The following is a 16,050-nucleotide window of genomic DNA, read 5'->3' as shown; positions in this document are numbered from 1 at the left end:
GGCCGAAGCTGCTCATTAGCGGCGACCGGGGACGGGTGCCCTCCCCGCGGAGGCGGGAGGGAGGGGAGCGCTGCCGGCCCCGGTGGTGCGGACACCGGCACTGGCAGCGGGAGCGGAGCTGGAGCCCGAGCCCGGCGGAGGGATGGGGCAGCGGCGGGGCCCGGCCGTGCTGCTCCTCGCCCTGGGTGAGGGGATGTCGGGGCGGGGGGACCGGGCGGTGTCTGGGGTATTCGGGGGGGGATGGGGACGAGACGCGATGAGGTGTCCCATTCTTCCCTCCCTCTCTCCCTCCGTGCGGGCGGGCTCCCCTGGCCGTCCCCCCGCCGGTCACTACCCCCCGCCCCGGGCCGGGGGTGCCGGTGCCGGGATGGCCGCCCGGGCGGGCTGGGCTGGAGTTGCCCCGTGTCCGCCGGGCTCTGGGCAGACGCCGACAGCGCCGGGCACAGGCGGGGGGCGGCGGGGGCTCGGGGCTGTCCTGCGTGGAAGGGGCCGCTCGCCGAGCTGGGGCACCCCGGGGCGGAGGTGGGCTCTGTCTCCAAAGGCGCCGGTGCTCACTTCGCCCCCCGGTGCTGGCAGGGCACCTGGCCGGGCTGCTGGCAGCGGGACCCGCCTGTGCCGACGCTTACCGGGGCCTCTCGGACTGCGTCCTCAAGCTGGGGGACAGCATGGCCACGTACGAGGAGGAGGAGGGCATCGAGCTGCAGGGGCTGCGCCGAGTCTGCAGGTGAGTACGGTGCATGGCCAGCCTGTCTTTTGGCATTGCCCCTGTCTGTCCTGCTGTCCTGAGTCCCGTCGTGCCTGCACACACACATGTGCTCCACACCTCCCTCCGGTTGCAGATAAACCCAGTGAGCTTCCTTTCTCTGTCCGTCCGTTCATCCATCCATCCATCCATCCATCCATCCATCCATCCATCCATCTCTTGCCTGTCTCCCACCGGAGTTTGTATCCCTGGTCCTTGGCAGCAGCTCCAGCCTCCAGCACTGGTCCCATGAGACCCTGCATGCCCGCAGCCAGGAGGAGCGGGGCTGGAGAGACGCGACTCACTCTGCACCCCAGGAAAATCTCCCCTGGATCCCAGGACTCAGGCAGTGATGTGCAAGTGGCTGCTCTGGCCCAGGGCCCAGCACTGCTGGCAGCAGCCTGCACTGGGCATCAGGTGGGTCCTGCTGCCCAAAACAAGCCTTCTCCCTCCCTGTCCAAACCCTTCATCCTTCAGGCTTGGATTGTCCCAGCCCTGGTTTGCCTGAGTTTGTAGCGATGCCCTGAGATGACGGTATTGGGAGGATGTTAACTTTAGCAGAACTGAAGAAGAGCTGGATGATGAGGGGTGGTGTCGGGCAGGTTTGGGGAGAGGTCTGCTTAAAAAGCAGACGAGCAGAAGAGACAAGGTGGATGTAAAATGTTTGCAGAGATAAATGGAGGCAGCTTTGCATCTCCAGAGTGACCTATGGGGAGTGAACAGGAGTTACAAGGAAATGCAGGCAGCAATGAAGGGAAAACCCAGGTGCCTGGGGGTGGTGGAAACCTGGCAGAGCAAGTTGGAGGGCTGAGTGCCCTGGGGTCAGGCTTTCTGAGCTGCTGGAATCCAACCTGCAGGCTGTGGCCTGCTCTGTATTCCCCCTTCTCCAGGAGACAGCCTGGATCAGGATGAACAACCTCTCTGGGACCTGCCTACGGCTGGGTTGAAATGGGAACTGCTGTTTTGGACAGAATTGATACTTTTTGGTTGTTTTTTTTAAAGGAGGCTTGTTGGTATTAGAAACACCCAAGGAGTCAGCCCAGCCCATGCTGGGACTGGAGGAGCGATTCTGTCGCTGAAGCTCACGTGAAATGTGCGAGCTGAGTTTTTCTTACAGCTCAGAGGCACAGACCACCACCGAAACAGGTCCTGAGATCTTCCCCAGCAGGAAGTTGATGATGTCCCAGCTTTCTGCCAGGAAATATTTCTGAATTACTTGCCTTTGACGCTCAGCCTTATCCACTGCTGCTTGCATTTCTGGTGCCGTGGTCCCCTCTCCAGGAGCGTGGGTGAGGGATGGACAGGGAGCCAGGAGCTGCTGTGGGGGCTGGTGATGTCTCAGCCCTGTGTGCAGCGCTGCCCCAGAGCCGGCCGGGCAAGGTGCTTGCCAGCAGCCTGCCTGCCTGAGCAGATGGGGGCTGTGAAGGCTGAAACGCTGGCAATTGCCATCCCAGCTGAAAGCAGATCCAGGCCGGAGCTGCCATTCCTCTTCACCTTCCCCCAGCTTGTTTTGCCTTAAGACATGGGTCAGGTTTAACTCTTACCTGTCAGAGCTGCCTTCTGCTGCCGCTGCAGATCGGGAGCGAGCGCCGGAGGTTGCCAGTGTTGGCAGCAGCTTTTCTCATTATCTGGGGACGTTTATTCTGCCACAGTGACTCGGTTTAATGAACTACCTCACAGCTGGTGTTCTGACGTAAGCCCTGGGTCTAAGTAAGCAGAGTGCTCAGGTTTGCCTGTCTGCACAAAGGTGTCATCTCCAGCACAGCACACTCAGACAGCACCATGCTGTCCTTTTGGGTGCACAGTGTCCCCACTCAGCCAGCTGGGCTGCATCCCCTTCCTGACGGGTGGCATGTGTGCCTGGTGTGGTGGCAGACACCGGGAAAGTGTCAGACCAATTGCTCCTATCCTCCAGGCAGTCCCCAGCTTGCAGGGAGCTGGGCGTGGTGCCCAGCCCCAGCCCATGTGCGACAGGACAGCAGAGCAACTCCCGGGTTTGTTTTTTTTTCTTTGCCTGTTTTGTCTTTTCCCTCTGTTACTCCCCAAAAGCCTCTTTCCACTGAACAGCTTCTACTTGTGCAAGTAATACCCAGCAGATAAATGGAGAGGATTCTAATGAGAACACAGTGAATAATTCCTCCTGCCCCTGCCCATACCTCAGTTAAAGCTGTGACAGTCTGTGGGAGCTCTTGTCCTTCTCTGTGCTTTGTGCTCCCATTTGCCCTTGACTCTGCTTGGAGAAAGCTTGGAGAAAGTGATGAATGAGATGTGCTGGGCCTTTGTTTGCAGCCTGTGTGAGATACTCAGGGAAACATTTGTTGATGGAAAATAATGGATTTTATTGACTTCCAGAGAAAAGGGGAGGAAAAAAAAGAATAAATAATTTCAGTGTTTTGAGATTCGGAGTTTTAGCCAAGATGCCCTGGCAGATGATGGAGGGGATGAATAGTCTGGGCAACTTGCACAAAACACGAGGGTTGTTGCTGCTTAGAGGGCAGGCTCAGGGCAGCAAGGCTCTGCCTGGCATCCAGCACTGTGGGTGTGCAAAGGGTCTGACAGTGTGGTGTCTCCCTGGCTGCAGGTATTGGGATGAATTCCACACCTGTGCCCTGATGGTGCTCTGGGAGTGCCAGAAGGAAGCAGCAGCCGTCTGGGAGATGCTGAGAAGGGAGTCACAAAAAACCAAATTTCAAGGCAGCTTGTTCGACCTCTGCAGCCCCAGCATGGCCCAAAGCTCTGCCTGGATCCGCGTTCCCAACATTTCCATCCTCAGCATTCCCCTCATCGTCACTTGGCTGAACTTATAAACTCTGTGAGTATCCCAAAGTGGTGGCAGTGTGTGGCGTGGCATCTTTCAGATCTGTTTTCCAAACCTTTGAGGAACACGCTGTGTGGAGCTCAAAAACTCCCGGCTCCATCCTGCGCCTGTGAGACATGGAAGAGCTCAGCACCATCTCCAGGGTGTTGAAATTTCTCTGTAATTTGGAATAACTCCTGTCCCCTTCTGCCTCAAGGCACAGGCATGGACCTGGCTGTCTGGAGATTTGGGAACTTGTACATACAGGGCATAGGATTTGGGGAAAAACTATAAATTGTGGAAAAAGGATGAATGTTGGACACTTCTGCACTCTTCTATGGCTACTGGAAGCAAACCTGTTTACTTTTCTGACTCCTTCTATCAGATCAACTCTCCAGGTTTTTGATTTGGGCACTCAAAAGAAGATGGGTATTTTTCCCACTGCTCCGTGAGGTGCAGGGGATGGTTTCTGTCCTGTCACAGGCTGAAGAGAGACCTTACTGCCTCGTGCTGGCCTTTTTTCTTTGAGGACGTGGTAAAACCCCTGCTGAACAATAATCACAGTTGCATGACTTCTCTTCCACACATCTGAATTCCTGAGTAACTTCTGTGTTATGTGTAAATCCCTTTTCTAAGGACAGAGGTCAAAAATGTTTGGGGGGGAGAGGGAGTATCAAGCTAGCAGGACGAAAGGGATTTATAACAACTCTTCTGCTTTAAAGCTTTCCCCAGGGTACCTGTAAGCAGCTGTGGGTAGAAGTGTGTAATTCCAGAGTATTAAAGTTTGTTGTAGAGCCAACAGCATGGCAGAAGTTATTTGTCCTGGCTCTTGCTCGACAGCGCAGTCTCCTCGTCTGCTTTGCAGCTCAGAGCATTGTAAGTTCTGCAGCTTCAGTACAAGCATGGAAGTATTTGGAACAGAGAGGTGTTTGCAAGTGATTTTTGAGTATGTTAGAGGAACAACAATATTATTGGTTAGCCCAAGGCAGTCTGTTTTAAGGATGCTGATGGATCTCTGTGCCCTGCCTGGCTGCACAGGGCCACGGGGTGTGTGCTCTAATGTGTGAGCAGGGAAACCAGGGCCCTGCTAACTCCTCAGATCCCCCAGATGCATTGCAGGCCCTGGGAAAGCTTCTAGAGCAAAGGATCATTTTCCTAACAGTGGTGTTGGGTCATGTTGCTTTCCTCTGGCATTCACGTGTTCTTCCTCTTGCCTTCTCTATCACTCAGCACTTGGCTCCTGCAGCAGGAGATAATGAAGAAATTGAGGCAAATTCCAAGAAATAAGCCAGGGAGGAGAGCTGGTGTTCAGACAGCACTTCAGTGCACCTTGGCTTTCTACAGACAGCAGAGTTGTTACTTACATATTCAGTCCTCAGCATCTGGGACACAAAGCCTTAGGGTGAGCAGTGGAGAAAGGGTAAAGCAGAGCATGGTAAAACCTGGAGTGAACCACTCAGATGCTTCATTTTTTTCTTCTTCCTCCACTCCAACAGCACTATTTGCTGTTTGATCCCACTCCCCACTCCCCTGTTATCTCTTGTGGCTGGGGGAGCTGAAGCGGGGGGGAGTCACATACAACCAAGACTGGAGTCTTTTGGCTCCAAATCCTGTACCTGTTCTTTGTTTAGAACAGCTGTTTAATGCCTTTAGGAAAAGAAATAAGCACAGCCCCCTAAAATCCCACAACCTTTGCCTTCTCTTTGAATTTGGCAATTCCTCTCTTAAAATTTTCTACGTTGAAACAACTTTGGGGAAAGGGAAGGTAGAAGTATCAGATCTGCAAGAAAGCTTCTTTTTGCAAAACCATGGATGCAAATGGATGACTGCCACTGCCACCATCTCTGAGAAGAGCAGGTGTTGGGACATACCTTCCCTGGAAGCAAATCCCTCCACTACTGCACACAAAAAAACCCCAAAGATTCATTAAGAAACAAAGACCATCTGCCACTGTTCTGGTATGGAGCAGCAGATTTTTTTTTTAAAGCCAAAGGTGCTTCTAAATCTGACTGAAAGCATGTGAGAGAAAACTAGGTCTCACAGTATGGGAGTGATGAGTTTCCTCAATCAGTATTTCATTTTTAGCAGAACCTCCTCTATGACTAGGACAATTACAGTAGAAGTCCTTTAAAAAAAAAAAAGTAATATACAGCTTCAGTTCTCCTAGGCAGTCAGCAGCCTTTCACAAAGATTTCTGATCCTACAGCACACTTCATGCTGATGCAGTGCAGCTCCTGGGATGTCCTGCAGCCTCAGGGTTCAAGCCCCATTTGTCAAGGATTCTTCTCATGGCCTTGCTCTGAGTTTAGCCAGGTACAAAGCTGTCCCCAGACTTCACCCCCCTCCCCGGGAAGCTGCTGAAGCAGTTACAGCATATCTTGTGTATTCAAAAAGAAATAGGTTAAGTGTTTCTTAGTCCAAAGTCTTCACCTTTGTTTTTGCAGGGGAACAAAGGTGGTAGCTCTGTTAATACAGACCCACAGCAACTCTGGGAGCAGCTGGAAAAATGTGGCTTTGTCTCCTTGCTCTCAAATTCACTGTAATTAATCTTTAGCTCCTGCATGCCTCAAGAACAGCCCCGAACACAGGAGTTCCTGTGTCCAACACCACACTTTGGTGTGGTATTAAACCTTGAAGCAAACCTGCAAACTTTCCCTGTCCCTGCAGGACTGGGACGTTTTCTCTCAAGAATAGCACCAAAAAGCAGTAGAGGACAAAAATGACCCTGAAGGAGTCTTAAAACATGACTAACAACGAGCCAGCGCTTGTCATCCCGAGGCAGCGCTGCCCTCTGCTCCACGCCCTGATCCCATCCACATGCACACTCCCTGCTCCTTTCTGAGGGAGATACTGGCACCTACTGGAGACCAATTTATATCCAGGCTGAAGTGACTGGGAGAAAGGCAAGTATCCTTGCACATGAAAAATGAGCAGATTTTGAGAAGGGATGGACTGCTGTGCTGCAGGGGCAGCCCTAGGAAGTGACCTCGGGGGGGCCCTCCAGGCTGACTCCTGCCCAGAAAAACACTTGTGTAAACTCTTCCCTCTGAAAGGCTGCTGCTGTTTGAAACTCTGCTTCCAAGGGCTTTGGTCAGGAAGGGCTCCTGGTGAAATCCCCCAATATAAAAAGTGCTGGTTACATTTGTTTAGACAGAAATCCTCCTCTGGAGACCTGCCGAGTATGTAAAGCAGCAGGATGTCATCCTGCCCCAATTTACAGTGTCTGAGTGTGAGAGCAGGGATTGAAATACAGCTCAGCTCCCCAGTAACAAAAGTCAAAAGAGCAGCTTCAAAGAGTTTATCAACTTCAGTCTCACATCATCCCACCACTTTTCAACAAACTGAATTAACAAATAACTTATGCAAATTGAAACTTACAAATATTAACATACAAATGGAAGTTCTGCAGCAAGATGCTGCACAGGAGAAAAATCTGTCTTTAGACCTGGCTTTGCCCTCATTTGGGATTGCACAATGTGGTCATCCCTCAGTGGAAACCAGGCAGGATGTGGGGCTGTTTGCTGGGGCTGTGGATCCAGAGGAACCACGCAGGTCTGGCCCCTCAGCAGTATGGGGGTGTCCCTGCCTGCTGAAGTTTATTTGAAGGGCCTCTAAATAAAGGCACATCCTATTATTTTGAGAAATAACAGCAGTCTCTTACTTAACATCACCTCGACCAGGCCACATCTGTTGCTAGACTGCTGAAGCCTGACAGGAAGGCCCATCCAAGGGAGGAGAAGAGCATCATGGCTCCAGGACACTTTTGCAAGTTTCCCCAGGACAGCTCCAGGCTCAGGCTGGACATGTGGAGATCCTGGACTGCTGACACTCCCTCTGAAATGGGATTATGCCAGCTGAATTCCCAAGACAGTACTCAATATCTTCCTTTCAGAGCAGAGGTATGAAATGTTTATTGTAGGAAATTTTATGCGCCCCACACAATGGGCACCTCCCAGCCAAGTGTTCTCTGCCTGCATCCTTCTGTTGCCACGATACAGACACTCGTGGTATTTCCTGAAGTGCTCAGCTTCTCAGGAGAGCCGTAACACTCACAGCAACATTATATTTTTATTATTACAAAAGATTTCTTCAGCAAACTGCTGTCTGTCACCTCTGTGTATCAAACATGGAAACAGCAAACAAACCCATCTAACGGTACAGGTTATTTAGTGTCGCAGCTGGTGATTCAGGTAAGTACAACTATTTTCTTTCTCCCCATCCATTCACTTCCTTGACTCTTCCCAGGCAAGGCCCAAACAAGTCACAGATTGGAAGCAGCAGCTCCCAGCCCCACTGCTCACCATGCCAGCTCCAGCAAGAAGAGCTGACCACTGTGTTATCCATTCAGGGCACTCCCACATCGTTAAATTCCAAATGCTCCTCACGCACCAAGTTTTGCTACCTGGCTTTTAACAGTCTCATGAGTGAAGAGTTTAAGGGCACGCTCTCCATACAGTCATATTAATACTTTGTGTTAACAAAATAAACATCTGCTCCTCCCCTGCTGTCAGCTGATGCCAGAGGAGATGCTCACGCTCATGCAGTCACCGAAGTCCAAAAAAAAAATTAATCATAAAGTCTAAACAGACCTGCTGTGCTTCTTCAGGGATGATTCTGAGGCATTGGATGCACTGTGCTGGGAACAATGACATAACGCAGCATGGTGTTGCCAGAGCCAGTCTATACGTTGGATTTGGGGGCGGAGTTGAGGGGGATCTCCCGGAGCTCTATCCTCATGCACAGGTACTCCCCGATGGCCGCCATCAGCGCCGTGCACACGATGTGCACCAGCCACCACGTCAGCGTCGAGGGGAAGCGCGAGTTGTAGATCCAGCAGCCCAGCAGGTGGAAGAAGTGAACGGTGACGGTGAAATCCAGGCACTGCTTCCCTCGCCGGATGAAGTACAGCAAGCCCAGAGCACTGCAAAGTAAAGACAAGAGATTAGTGAACTCCACCAGACCTATGGAAAAGGGGGTGCAGCAAGAGCTATCAGCAGCTGATTATGTAGTGGTTTTAAAACTTCTTCAAATATTTTCCGAATAGGTTGTTTCTGACCTCTCTCCTGGCTGCTGCAGCAAGACTTACAGGCTTACAGCTTTTTAATTACATGATGGCAGGAAAATGAGATTTTAGTGCAGTGAACAGGCAGGAATTTTTAGACTATCTCCCCTAGTAATCTCTGTGCAGTAGCAAAATACATTAGTGTTTATAGATCAGTGTTTTCTGAGATACATTAATTCTAACTTTTAGTAAAATCTCCCACAGAAGCAAATCTCATTCCCAGCTGGGAAACTGAGGCAATGAAGTGAAATGACTTTTCCGGGTTCTAGAAAGCCAAGAGTCAGCAGTTCCCAACTGCCCTCAGCAGACATGCTTAAAAAGGCACAGGGATTTTGGGAGATGTTTGGAGAGAGGCAGTACATCACACTGAATTCTTTAGCTTAATGGTACAAAAGGACAAGATGCAGGTACTCCAGCTAGCTGCAGACTTACCAGGTGAGTGCATTGAGGATGAAAGCCATCATGGAGAGCCTCCCCGGCGGGGTTGAGAAGCCTAAAATCTATATGGGACCATTAGTAGGAACCCGCGGCACCAATCGCAGCCTGAAATCTCCCGTGGTGCAGCCCTGCATGGATCAGGATCTACACGAGGAGCTGGACATGTGTGTCTGTCTGGGGGCACCTATGGGAAGGGAAAGGTCTGGTTCTGTGCTGAGGGGAACCACCTAAACTGGGGGTGGAGGGTGTGTGTCCATACTGGGGTTGCTTCCAGGGGGTGGGGGAGTTGTTTTTATACTGGGGGTACCGAGGGAGGGTGTCTCTATAAGGGGTATCACCTACAGAGCGAGGTGCTCTCTCTCCACAGGGGTACCACCTGTACAGGGTGTCTGTCTCTATATGGGGGCTATCGCCCACCATGCACCGAAGTGCTGTCTCTACCCCGGGATACCACCTATTCAAAGGGAGGACTCTACCTCCAAACTGGAGCACCTACACGGGACAGCAGGTCTATGTGTTGGGGGGCTGCTACACCGGGTAGGGGAGCTCTGCGCCCACACCGAGGTGCTCCCTGGGCAGGGGGCTGTCCCTAACACCGGGAATGCCCACACGGAAGCGGGGTCTGTCCCCCAGGAGAGCCCCAGCAAGTCCCCCCCGCTCCAGGGGCCTGTGCCCACGGCGGCTTCCCGGGGCGCGCCCTCACCTCGTCGCTGAAGACCTGTTGGAGGGAGGGCCCGGTGCTGCCCAGGGTGCCGAGGAGGGCGAGCCAGAGCCCGAGCGAGCTGTAGTACCCCGCCTGCAGCAGCACCATCTGCGCCACGATCAGCGCGGGGTCCCACACGTAGCTGCGGAACTGCGCCGCCATCGCCCGCCCGCCGCCCGCGACGGAAGTGCCGCCGCCGCCGCGCGACAGCGCCCCCTGGCGCGGGGGAGGACCCGGTGCTTCCCCCGACCCCCGCTCTGCCCGCGACCCGGCTCCCTCCCCATCCCCATCCCCATCCCCATCCCCGCTCGATCCCCATCCCGATCCCCATCCCCGCTCGATCCTGATCCCCATCCCCATCCCGATCCCCGCTCGATCCCGATCCCCATCCCGATCCCGACCCCCGCTCTGCCCGCGACCCGGCTCCATCCCCATCCCCATCCCCATCCCCATCCCCGCTCGATCCCCATCCCCGCTCGATCCCCATCCCGATCCCGATCCCCGCTCGCTGCCCACGACTCCCAGCTAGGACCCCAGACCCCCGCCCGCCGGGCCTCTGTGCCCAGTGTCCAGCAGCACCTCTCTCACATCTGCCTGCCCAGGGCGTCCCCAGCCCTGTCCCCTGCCCTGGGTCGGTGCCTTCAGAAACTTAGCAAAAAATTGCTGAAAAGACACAGAGTCCCTCGTGCTCTGCTGTTCCCCTCCTGTGATCAGCTCTTGGCTGCGGGGGCTCGGTTTGGTGGCCTCAGTGAGCCGCGGTGTTTGCTTGGCTTCAGGTATGAGAATTGTCACTGCGTGAACAGTGAAATTCCCAAGCCTGAGTGGGACAGCAGAGGATTTTGGAGATAAGGCTTCCCCAGCCCCTGTCCCTGCCCATCCGCACTGGTGTCAGTGTGTTCAGTAACTTGGCTGAGCAGCCCTTGCTAAAGATCAATCTGCCCTGTTTCTGGGTTTCTAATTAACACTGGAGGATTTTCTTTTAACTTTGCTCTTGTGCTGTTAGAGAAATGTCTAAAAATTGGTGGATCAGGCTCTACAAAAGAGCTGTTTAAAAAATTAAAGATATACAGAGCTGTGCTTTAGCTTTCCTCTGGGCCTGAGTCCAGAGGAGCTTTCACTCCAACATCTCCCCCTCCTGTTTGAACATTGCAGAAAACAGCTTCTCCTAATTTTAGTTTCTTCTCTATGCTTTATATTTTTTCTTAGAGAAGTGTTGATTATATTTCTTAAGTGACTAATAAGATTAACACATGATTCTAGTTGTTGTTTTTTTTTTGAACTTATCACAAATACCAACCATACAAGAAATTCTTGTCCCCGGGTATTTCCTTTCAATTCTAGGCCAGTTCCGTAGGCGCTGAGGCTCTTGGCAGCTGCTCCCCAGCCGTGCTCATTTTAGCTTTAGGCCATCGGGTACCAGGATGTTGTTCTGAGTCCTGGTATGCCCTGGCAGCACCTTTCCGTTACAGGGCTGGGTTGGCTCCTTTTGAGAGGTTTCTTCTGGTGCGTGCTGATTTCTTCTATCCAGCCTCATGGAATGGCCAGGTGCCACAGACCTTCGTGCTCCACTGTACCCGTTCTGTGATCAGCTCTTGGCTGCTGGGGCTCCCTGTGAGCCGTCCTGCTTGCTTGGCTTCAGGTATAAGAATTGCCACTGACTTAACAGCAAAATCCCCAAGGCTGTGTGGGACAACGGAGCATTTTGGAGATAAGATCTATGCTGGAAAAAGGAGAGGAGGCATCCCCGGGCTGTTTTGGTGGACAGGGGAGTTGCCACAAGGCCACAAGAGCTGTTTTCACCTGGAAAAGAGAGGAGGAGGAATAAAAAGGGGAATCCAGCTTCTATGGGAGGTGGTAGGCTCACATCAGTCGTGGGTGTGGAATATGCTGGCTATGGGAACTCAGATTATGATCTCTGACAGACTCTCATGACGTTTTTTCCATGCCTGTTATGGGAAGTTCCCTATGCAGCTTTGCTGTATGTTTTCCTTTCCTCATTCTGTGAATTTCTGTGCTGAGCCAGGTTTGACACATTTTGTTCCCTGTTCCTGGACCATCTCCTAGGAAGGATTGTGCAAGGCAGAGGCATGTGCGTGGTGGACGTGGGCCACTGTTGCTGAGTTCTCACTTAGGCCTTTGGAGAATTTACTTTTGCAGAAGCTCCAGCCTTAGTCAGTGCAGAAATGAAGAGGGGAAAATCCCAGAGTTGTCAGGGCTGTCTGCTGCCAGCACATTGCTGAGCATAAATTGTGACACTCGGCACTTCCTCTGTTAATTCTTGGTAAAAATTGGTTTCCTTTCCTGAAATCTGCTGTGTTTGGCTCTCAGAGGCAGGCTAGCCATCACTTAGATATTAATTCTCACTTACCTCTTTCTTTTATAGTCCTTTATAGGACTAACTTTCCTTTGCCAGCAAAAATTTTGGCAGTTTAGACAAAGCCGACTAAAACTCCAAGCTAGTGTAAGGTAGGGCTGTTGGTATTATTGCTGGGTGTTTTTCCACAGCCAAATATCTAATTTATCCAGAAGTCCATGGTATCACAAGACACAAGCTAGTGTTTTGGGAGGTGTTGACTTGAGTTGCTTTGGAATTCAAGGCTCCTCCCTGCTTGGTTGCTGCCCTGTGACTGAAGGCATCAAATGGGCACGGCAGCAGCCGAGCCTGAGGTGTGATTTGAGGCTCCCTCCTGCCCTGGGCGGGCAGAGCACCCACATGGACATGGGGAAGTGCTGGGGCAGAAGGACATTTGTGCTGTGACTCAACTGCAGCCCAGTTTGTGACCTTGTTTCCTGCTTGACTTTGTGAGGGCATCTTTCATGGTCATGTTTGTTTGTTCCTGCCCCTGATTTGGCTCTCTCTCCTCTCCAGGCTGCTCCAGCATAGGGGACTGTGTCCTTCTCCTGGGAAAGAGGGTATTTTCCCTATGGGGTGCCTTGCCCACATCCCTGCTCTGTGCAATAAGGTTTAAAGTGGAGCTGGAAAGCAAACAGTATTGGGGAATTAAACAGCATTCTTAATTTCCCTTTTCTTCCTCTTTAGTTTAAACAGAAAGTTGGAGACAGCTGTGAAGGGAACATGTGTTAAAGGGAAAAAGGATGTCGAAACACAGAGATCATACTTTCTAGGGTGCCACAGTGGGTGCTGCTCGCCTGACTTCTGGTTAGAATGTCCTTTTTAACCAATGACTGTTCTGTGTGTGACACCTGCGTGTTGTGAAGAGCAGCAGGTGGAAGGAGAAGTGGCGATATGCCCAGGACACAGCCGATGGCTTGAGGCTGTACCCAGATCACATGAAACTATTGTGGTCGCTTCTTTATCAGGAGTGTAGAAAAAGAATGCCCTATTTAGCCACAGACTCTTTCCGTAAGCAATAGCTGTCTAGGAGGGTATTGTTTTTTCTTACCAGGAATTCTTGCCTAAAACAGGAAGCTGTTTATTTAGGTGAGCTGTATTTTACCAGCTGGTGTGCAAAGGGTGGTGCTGTCTGAATGATCTTTGCTGGAGTTCATTTCCCTCTTGACAGGAAGGTAGGATTTGTTCTGAGGTCACCTTTGCTGAAGGGACAGTAAGGCTAAGAGCACACTTTTCCAGAATAACTCACCATTAAGTGGCTCAAACTTTGGGATGAAAGTTTTCAGCCACTCCTCTTCCTCCACCCACGTGGTGTGCAGGTGTGTTTTTCCAAAGAGTTCAGCATACTGAATGGACTTTGGAAGTTGCAATTTTTTAAAACTCTACTTAAAAGTTTCATTGTGCTTGAGAATTCTGCTCTAAGCTCTCTAAAATCTGCTGAGCTTGGCTGGACAATCTCTTTCCCTGATGAGTGCAATACAATTTATGACCAAGAGTTGTCTAAAGAGCCTTGTGTGTGGCCTTCTCAAGATTATCTAGACATTTCTTGATGCACCATGTAAAAGTGTGATTCCCCTCACCCTCCAAATGTGTTGTATTTGGACACTCCATTCCACTTCCAGCATGTTTGTGTCGTGTTGGTAACTGACAGCTGTTTATTTTTATTTTCAACAAGAGGGTTAGGTAACCCTTCACTGTTGAGCACTAGGTTAGGAACAGTGGTGGCCAGCCTGTGTTGTTTGTCTGCCAGGTGTAATTTTTATATGGAGAAGGCAACTGACACACCTTGAATGTGAGAATTCATTGCCCAGAACAAATGTATTTCTCAACATGCATTTTATTTTGCTTCTGCTTCTCTCCCTTGTAGTGAAGTTTCAGGAAAGGACATTTCAGTGATGCATTTTTGTTCTCTGGGCCCATTTGTCTGTTGCTCTCTGTGAGAGTCATATACCCCTGGATTTTCTGCATTATTCCAGAGAGGAGAATGTCAGTGTTTTGAAAGGGAACACTTGAAGGGCAAAAGGAAGGCAGTTGTTTTATGGCCATGAGTTTACAGAACCATATTATGATTTTTATGGCTGCATTTCCTCTCATTCTCTTGAGATACAGTCTCAGAACATTTCCGTGTGTGTGTGAGGAAGGGAGGTGGATCTACACAATGCACTTAGAAAATGTAATCAGTAAAGTCACATAAATTTGTTCTCGAGGTTGAAAAGTGCATTAGGGTTGAGTTTAATTTTCTCTTCTGTTTCCAGAAGCCCAAGAGCAGTTTGCCTGAAGGATTGTGCATGCAGGTGTGACTTGGATGGACAATGTGTGTGGTCCCTGGGCCAGGCAGACTGACTCTATCCTATCACAGCAGAACTTCCCTGGAAGGGAAAACACTGTCCTGTGCCATTCAAGGGGATTTTTTGGTGGAGGGGTATGTGTTGAGGGGTATGATAACAAGGAGCTCAGCATATTGTGCTTTTTTGGAGAGGAAGTTAACAGGTGAGTGAGCAATGTTTGTAGCCACAATACAGAAAGCTGGTTTTGAAAGCATCTTTGTGGTGGCTGCTTTATCTGGAAGGAGGTATAGAGGTCATGGCCACATGCACACAAACACAGGTGGCATTTAGAGGGTTAGGGGGCATGGAGTACTTCTGGCCATCTTGTGCTGCTGAGGCTGTCAGTCCTGTCTGGCAGATGTCATGGTATGGACCACTCTTTGCACATTGCACCCAGTCTGTGTGCTCTCGTTCCTCACCATCTACTGCTCCCACCTCTGCTGAGTGTCCAGAGCTGGAGATTCATGGGAGCTGGGCTCCCTGGCTGCACCTCTGTGTGATGAAGTGAGGGTAATAAGGAAGAGTAGTAATCCAGCCCACAGCACAGATCCCTCCCTCATGGCCTTGGATGCTGAGGTGAACTAAAGGGTTAGTGACACATGGCTGTCCTGAGCACAGTGGGTCATGTACTACAGCAAACTCCCCCACAGCCTGCTCCAGGTTGGTTCCTGCCATTACCTGCATGTGTGCTGTCTTCAGGTTGTAACTATTTTTTTAAGCCCTGAGCAATGCTCCTTGTCCCTTCATGTTATGCCAACAGGCTCCGCAGCCAGCTCAGCACGGTGCTGTCGGGAGATCCTCCTGCCAGTGGTCATGTGTGCAGGCAGTCCTAGCAAACATTGAGGACACGTCTGGATCTCAGCTCATACCCTCTGTAGCTGTCTATTCCCAAAGGAACAGGCAGTTGGAAAAGCTGCTTCACCTTAGGGATCTTTTAGGTTGGAGATGGGACAGGGGAAGGCTACAAGTTCTTTTGGGATAACTTTGTAGTGCTGGAGCAGGCTGAGAACCAGATCGAGTGGAGCTGGCATCCATACCTTGGCAGGTGGGATCATAGCACACATGCTTTGCTATGCATTGCTTCCCTGTTAAAAAAATATTTTATTCTGTACAAACTAGAACCCAAGTGCAAATTGATGTGGCTGCAGCGTGAGCACGGGGCTATACTGTTATATTTCAGGTGCCCCTCGGGTTAAGGAGCTGAAATATATACTGCCAAGCAAATTCTTACGGTCAGGCAAAGTTATTAACGTGAGGACAGAAAAGGAAATAGTTAAACTGTGCTGTTGGGTTTTCCCCCCCTGTTTATTAGCGTGGGTTTTTTGCGCTTATCACTTACATAGAAGACTGAGGGAGCGGTTTCGTGTTCCATCCCCGACGAGCCCCGAGTGATGTAACAGCCCGGCGGATAACCGCGGCGGTGACACGCTGCCAGGGACAGGGACTCGCTCTCGGTTTTCTGTGCATGTGAGAGTGTCACTTGTGGAATGCTGCAAAAGCGGATGCTGTCTGCCCGCTCCCCCCACTTTCTCTTGCCCTTCTTTTTACCCCCGCTTTCCCTTCCCTCTTTTCCTTTTCCTCCTCCTTTCACTTCTCCCCTCCTTTCGCTTTTCCTTTCCCCCCCTTTT

General features: G+C 51.1%; 2 protein-coding genes and 1 long non-coding RNA gene across 4 annotated transcripts; 1 reads left to right on the top strand and 2 right to left on the bottom strand.

Moving 5' to 3' along the window:
* On the top strand, positions 1 to 3,568 carry LOC121675080 (neuritin-like). The gene is made up of 3 exons (XM_042050070.1): positions 1 to 185; positions 577 to 724; positions 3,324 to 3,568. The coding sequence occupies exons 1-3, from the start codon at positions 143 to 145 to the stop codon at positions 3,547 to 3,549; spliced, it is 417 nt and encodes a 138-aa protein (XP_041906004.1). The 5' UTR covers positions 1 to 142; the 3' UTR covers positions 3,550 to 3,568.
* A 4,020-nt stretch (positions 3,569 to 7,588) lies between these two features.
* SYS1 (SYS1 golgi trafficking protein) lies at positions 7,589 to 9,939 on the bottom strand. 2 transcript variants are annotated; one of them, XM_042050044.1, is made up of 3 exons: positions 9,743 to 9,939; positions 9,034 to 9,101; positions 7,589 to 8,460 (listed from the first exon to the last, which is right to left on the bottom strand). In XM_042050044.1, exons 1-3 carry the CDS (start codon positions 9,902 to 9,904, stop codon positions 8,220 to 8,222), a joined length of 471 nt encoding a protein of 156 aa, XP_041905978.1. In that variant the 5' UTR covers positions 9,905 to 9,939; the 3' UTR covers positions 7,589 to 8,219. The 2 variants fall into 2 exon arrangements, with proteins under 2 accessions (XP_041905978.1, XP_041905970.1); XM_042050036.1 differs by lacking the exon at positions 9,034 to 9,101.
* A 963-nt stretch (positions 9,940 to 10,902) lies between these two features.
* On the bottom strand, positions 10,903 to 16,004 carry LOC121675123. The gene is made up of 2 exons (XR_006019963.1): positions 15,762 to 16,004; positions 10,903 to 11,542 (listed from the first exon to the last, which is right to left on the bottom strand). It is a non-coding gene; the product is annotated as an uncharacterized LOC121675123 (long non-coding RNA).
* Positions 16,005 to 16,050: the final 46 nt, after the last annotated feature.

Source organism: Corvus kubaryi, unplaced genomic scaffold, assembly GCF_017639235.1.
Source record: "Corvus kubaryi isolate FWS band 111438036 unplaced genomic scaffold, C.kubaryi_AGA036_p1.0 134, whole genome shotgun sequence".
NCBI lineage: Eukaryota > Metazoa > Chordata > Aves > Passeriformes > Corvidae > Corvus > Corvus kubaryi.
This window is presented reverse-complemented; position numbering and strand designations above follow the sequence as displayed.

Coding starts and splice junctions, on each gene's coding strand:
- LOC121675080 (XM_042050070.1), top strand. CDS start 143: ATGGGGCAGCGGCGGGGCCCGGCCGTGCTGCTCCTCGCCCTGG. Junction 186..576: donor CGTGCTGCTCCTCGCCCTGG/GTGAGGGGATGT, acceptor CGGTGCTGGCAG/GGCACCTGGCCGGGCTGCTG. Junction 725..3,323: donor GGGCTGCGCCGAGTCTGCAG/GTGAGTACGGTG, acceptor CCCTGGCTGCAG/GTATTGGGATGAATTCCACA.
- SYS1 (XM_042050036.1), bottom strand. CDS start 9,904: ATGGCGGCGCAGTTCCGCAGCTACGTGTGGGACCCCGCGCTGATCGTG. Junction 8,461..9,742: donor AACAGGTCTTCAGCGACGAG/GTGAGGGCGCGC, acceptor TTTACTTTGCAG/TGCTCTGGGCTTGCTGTACT.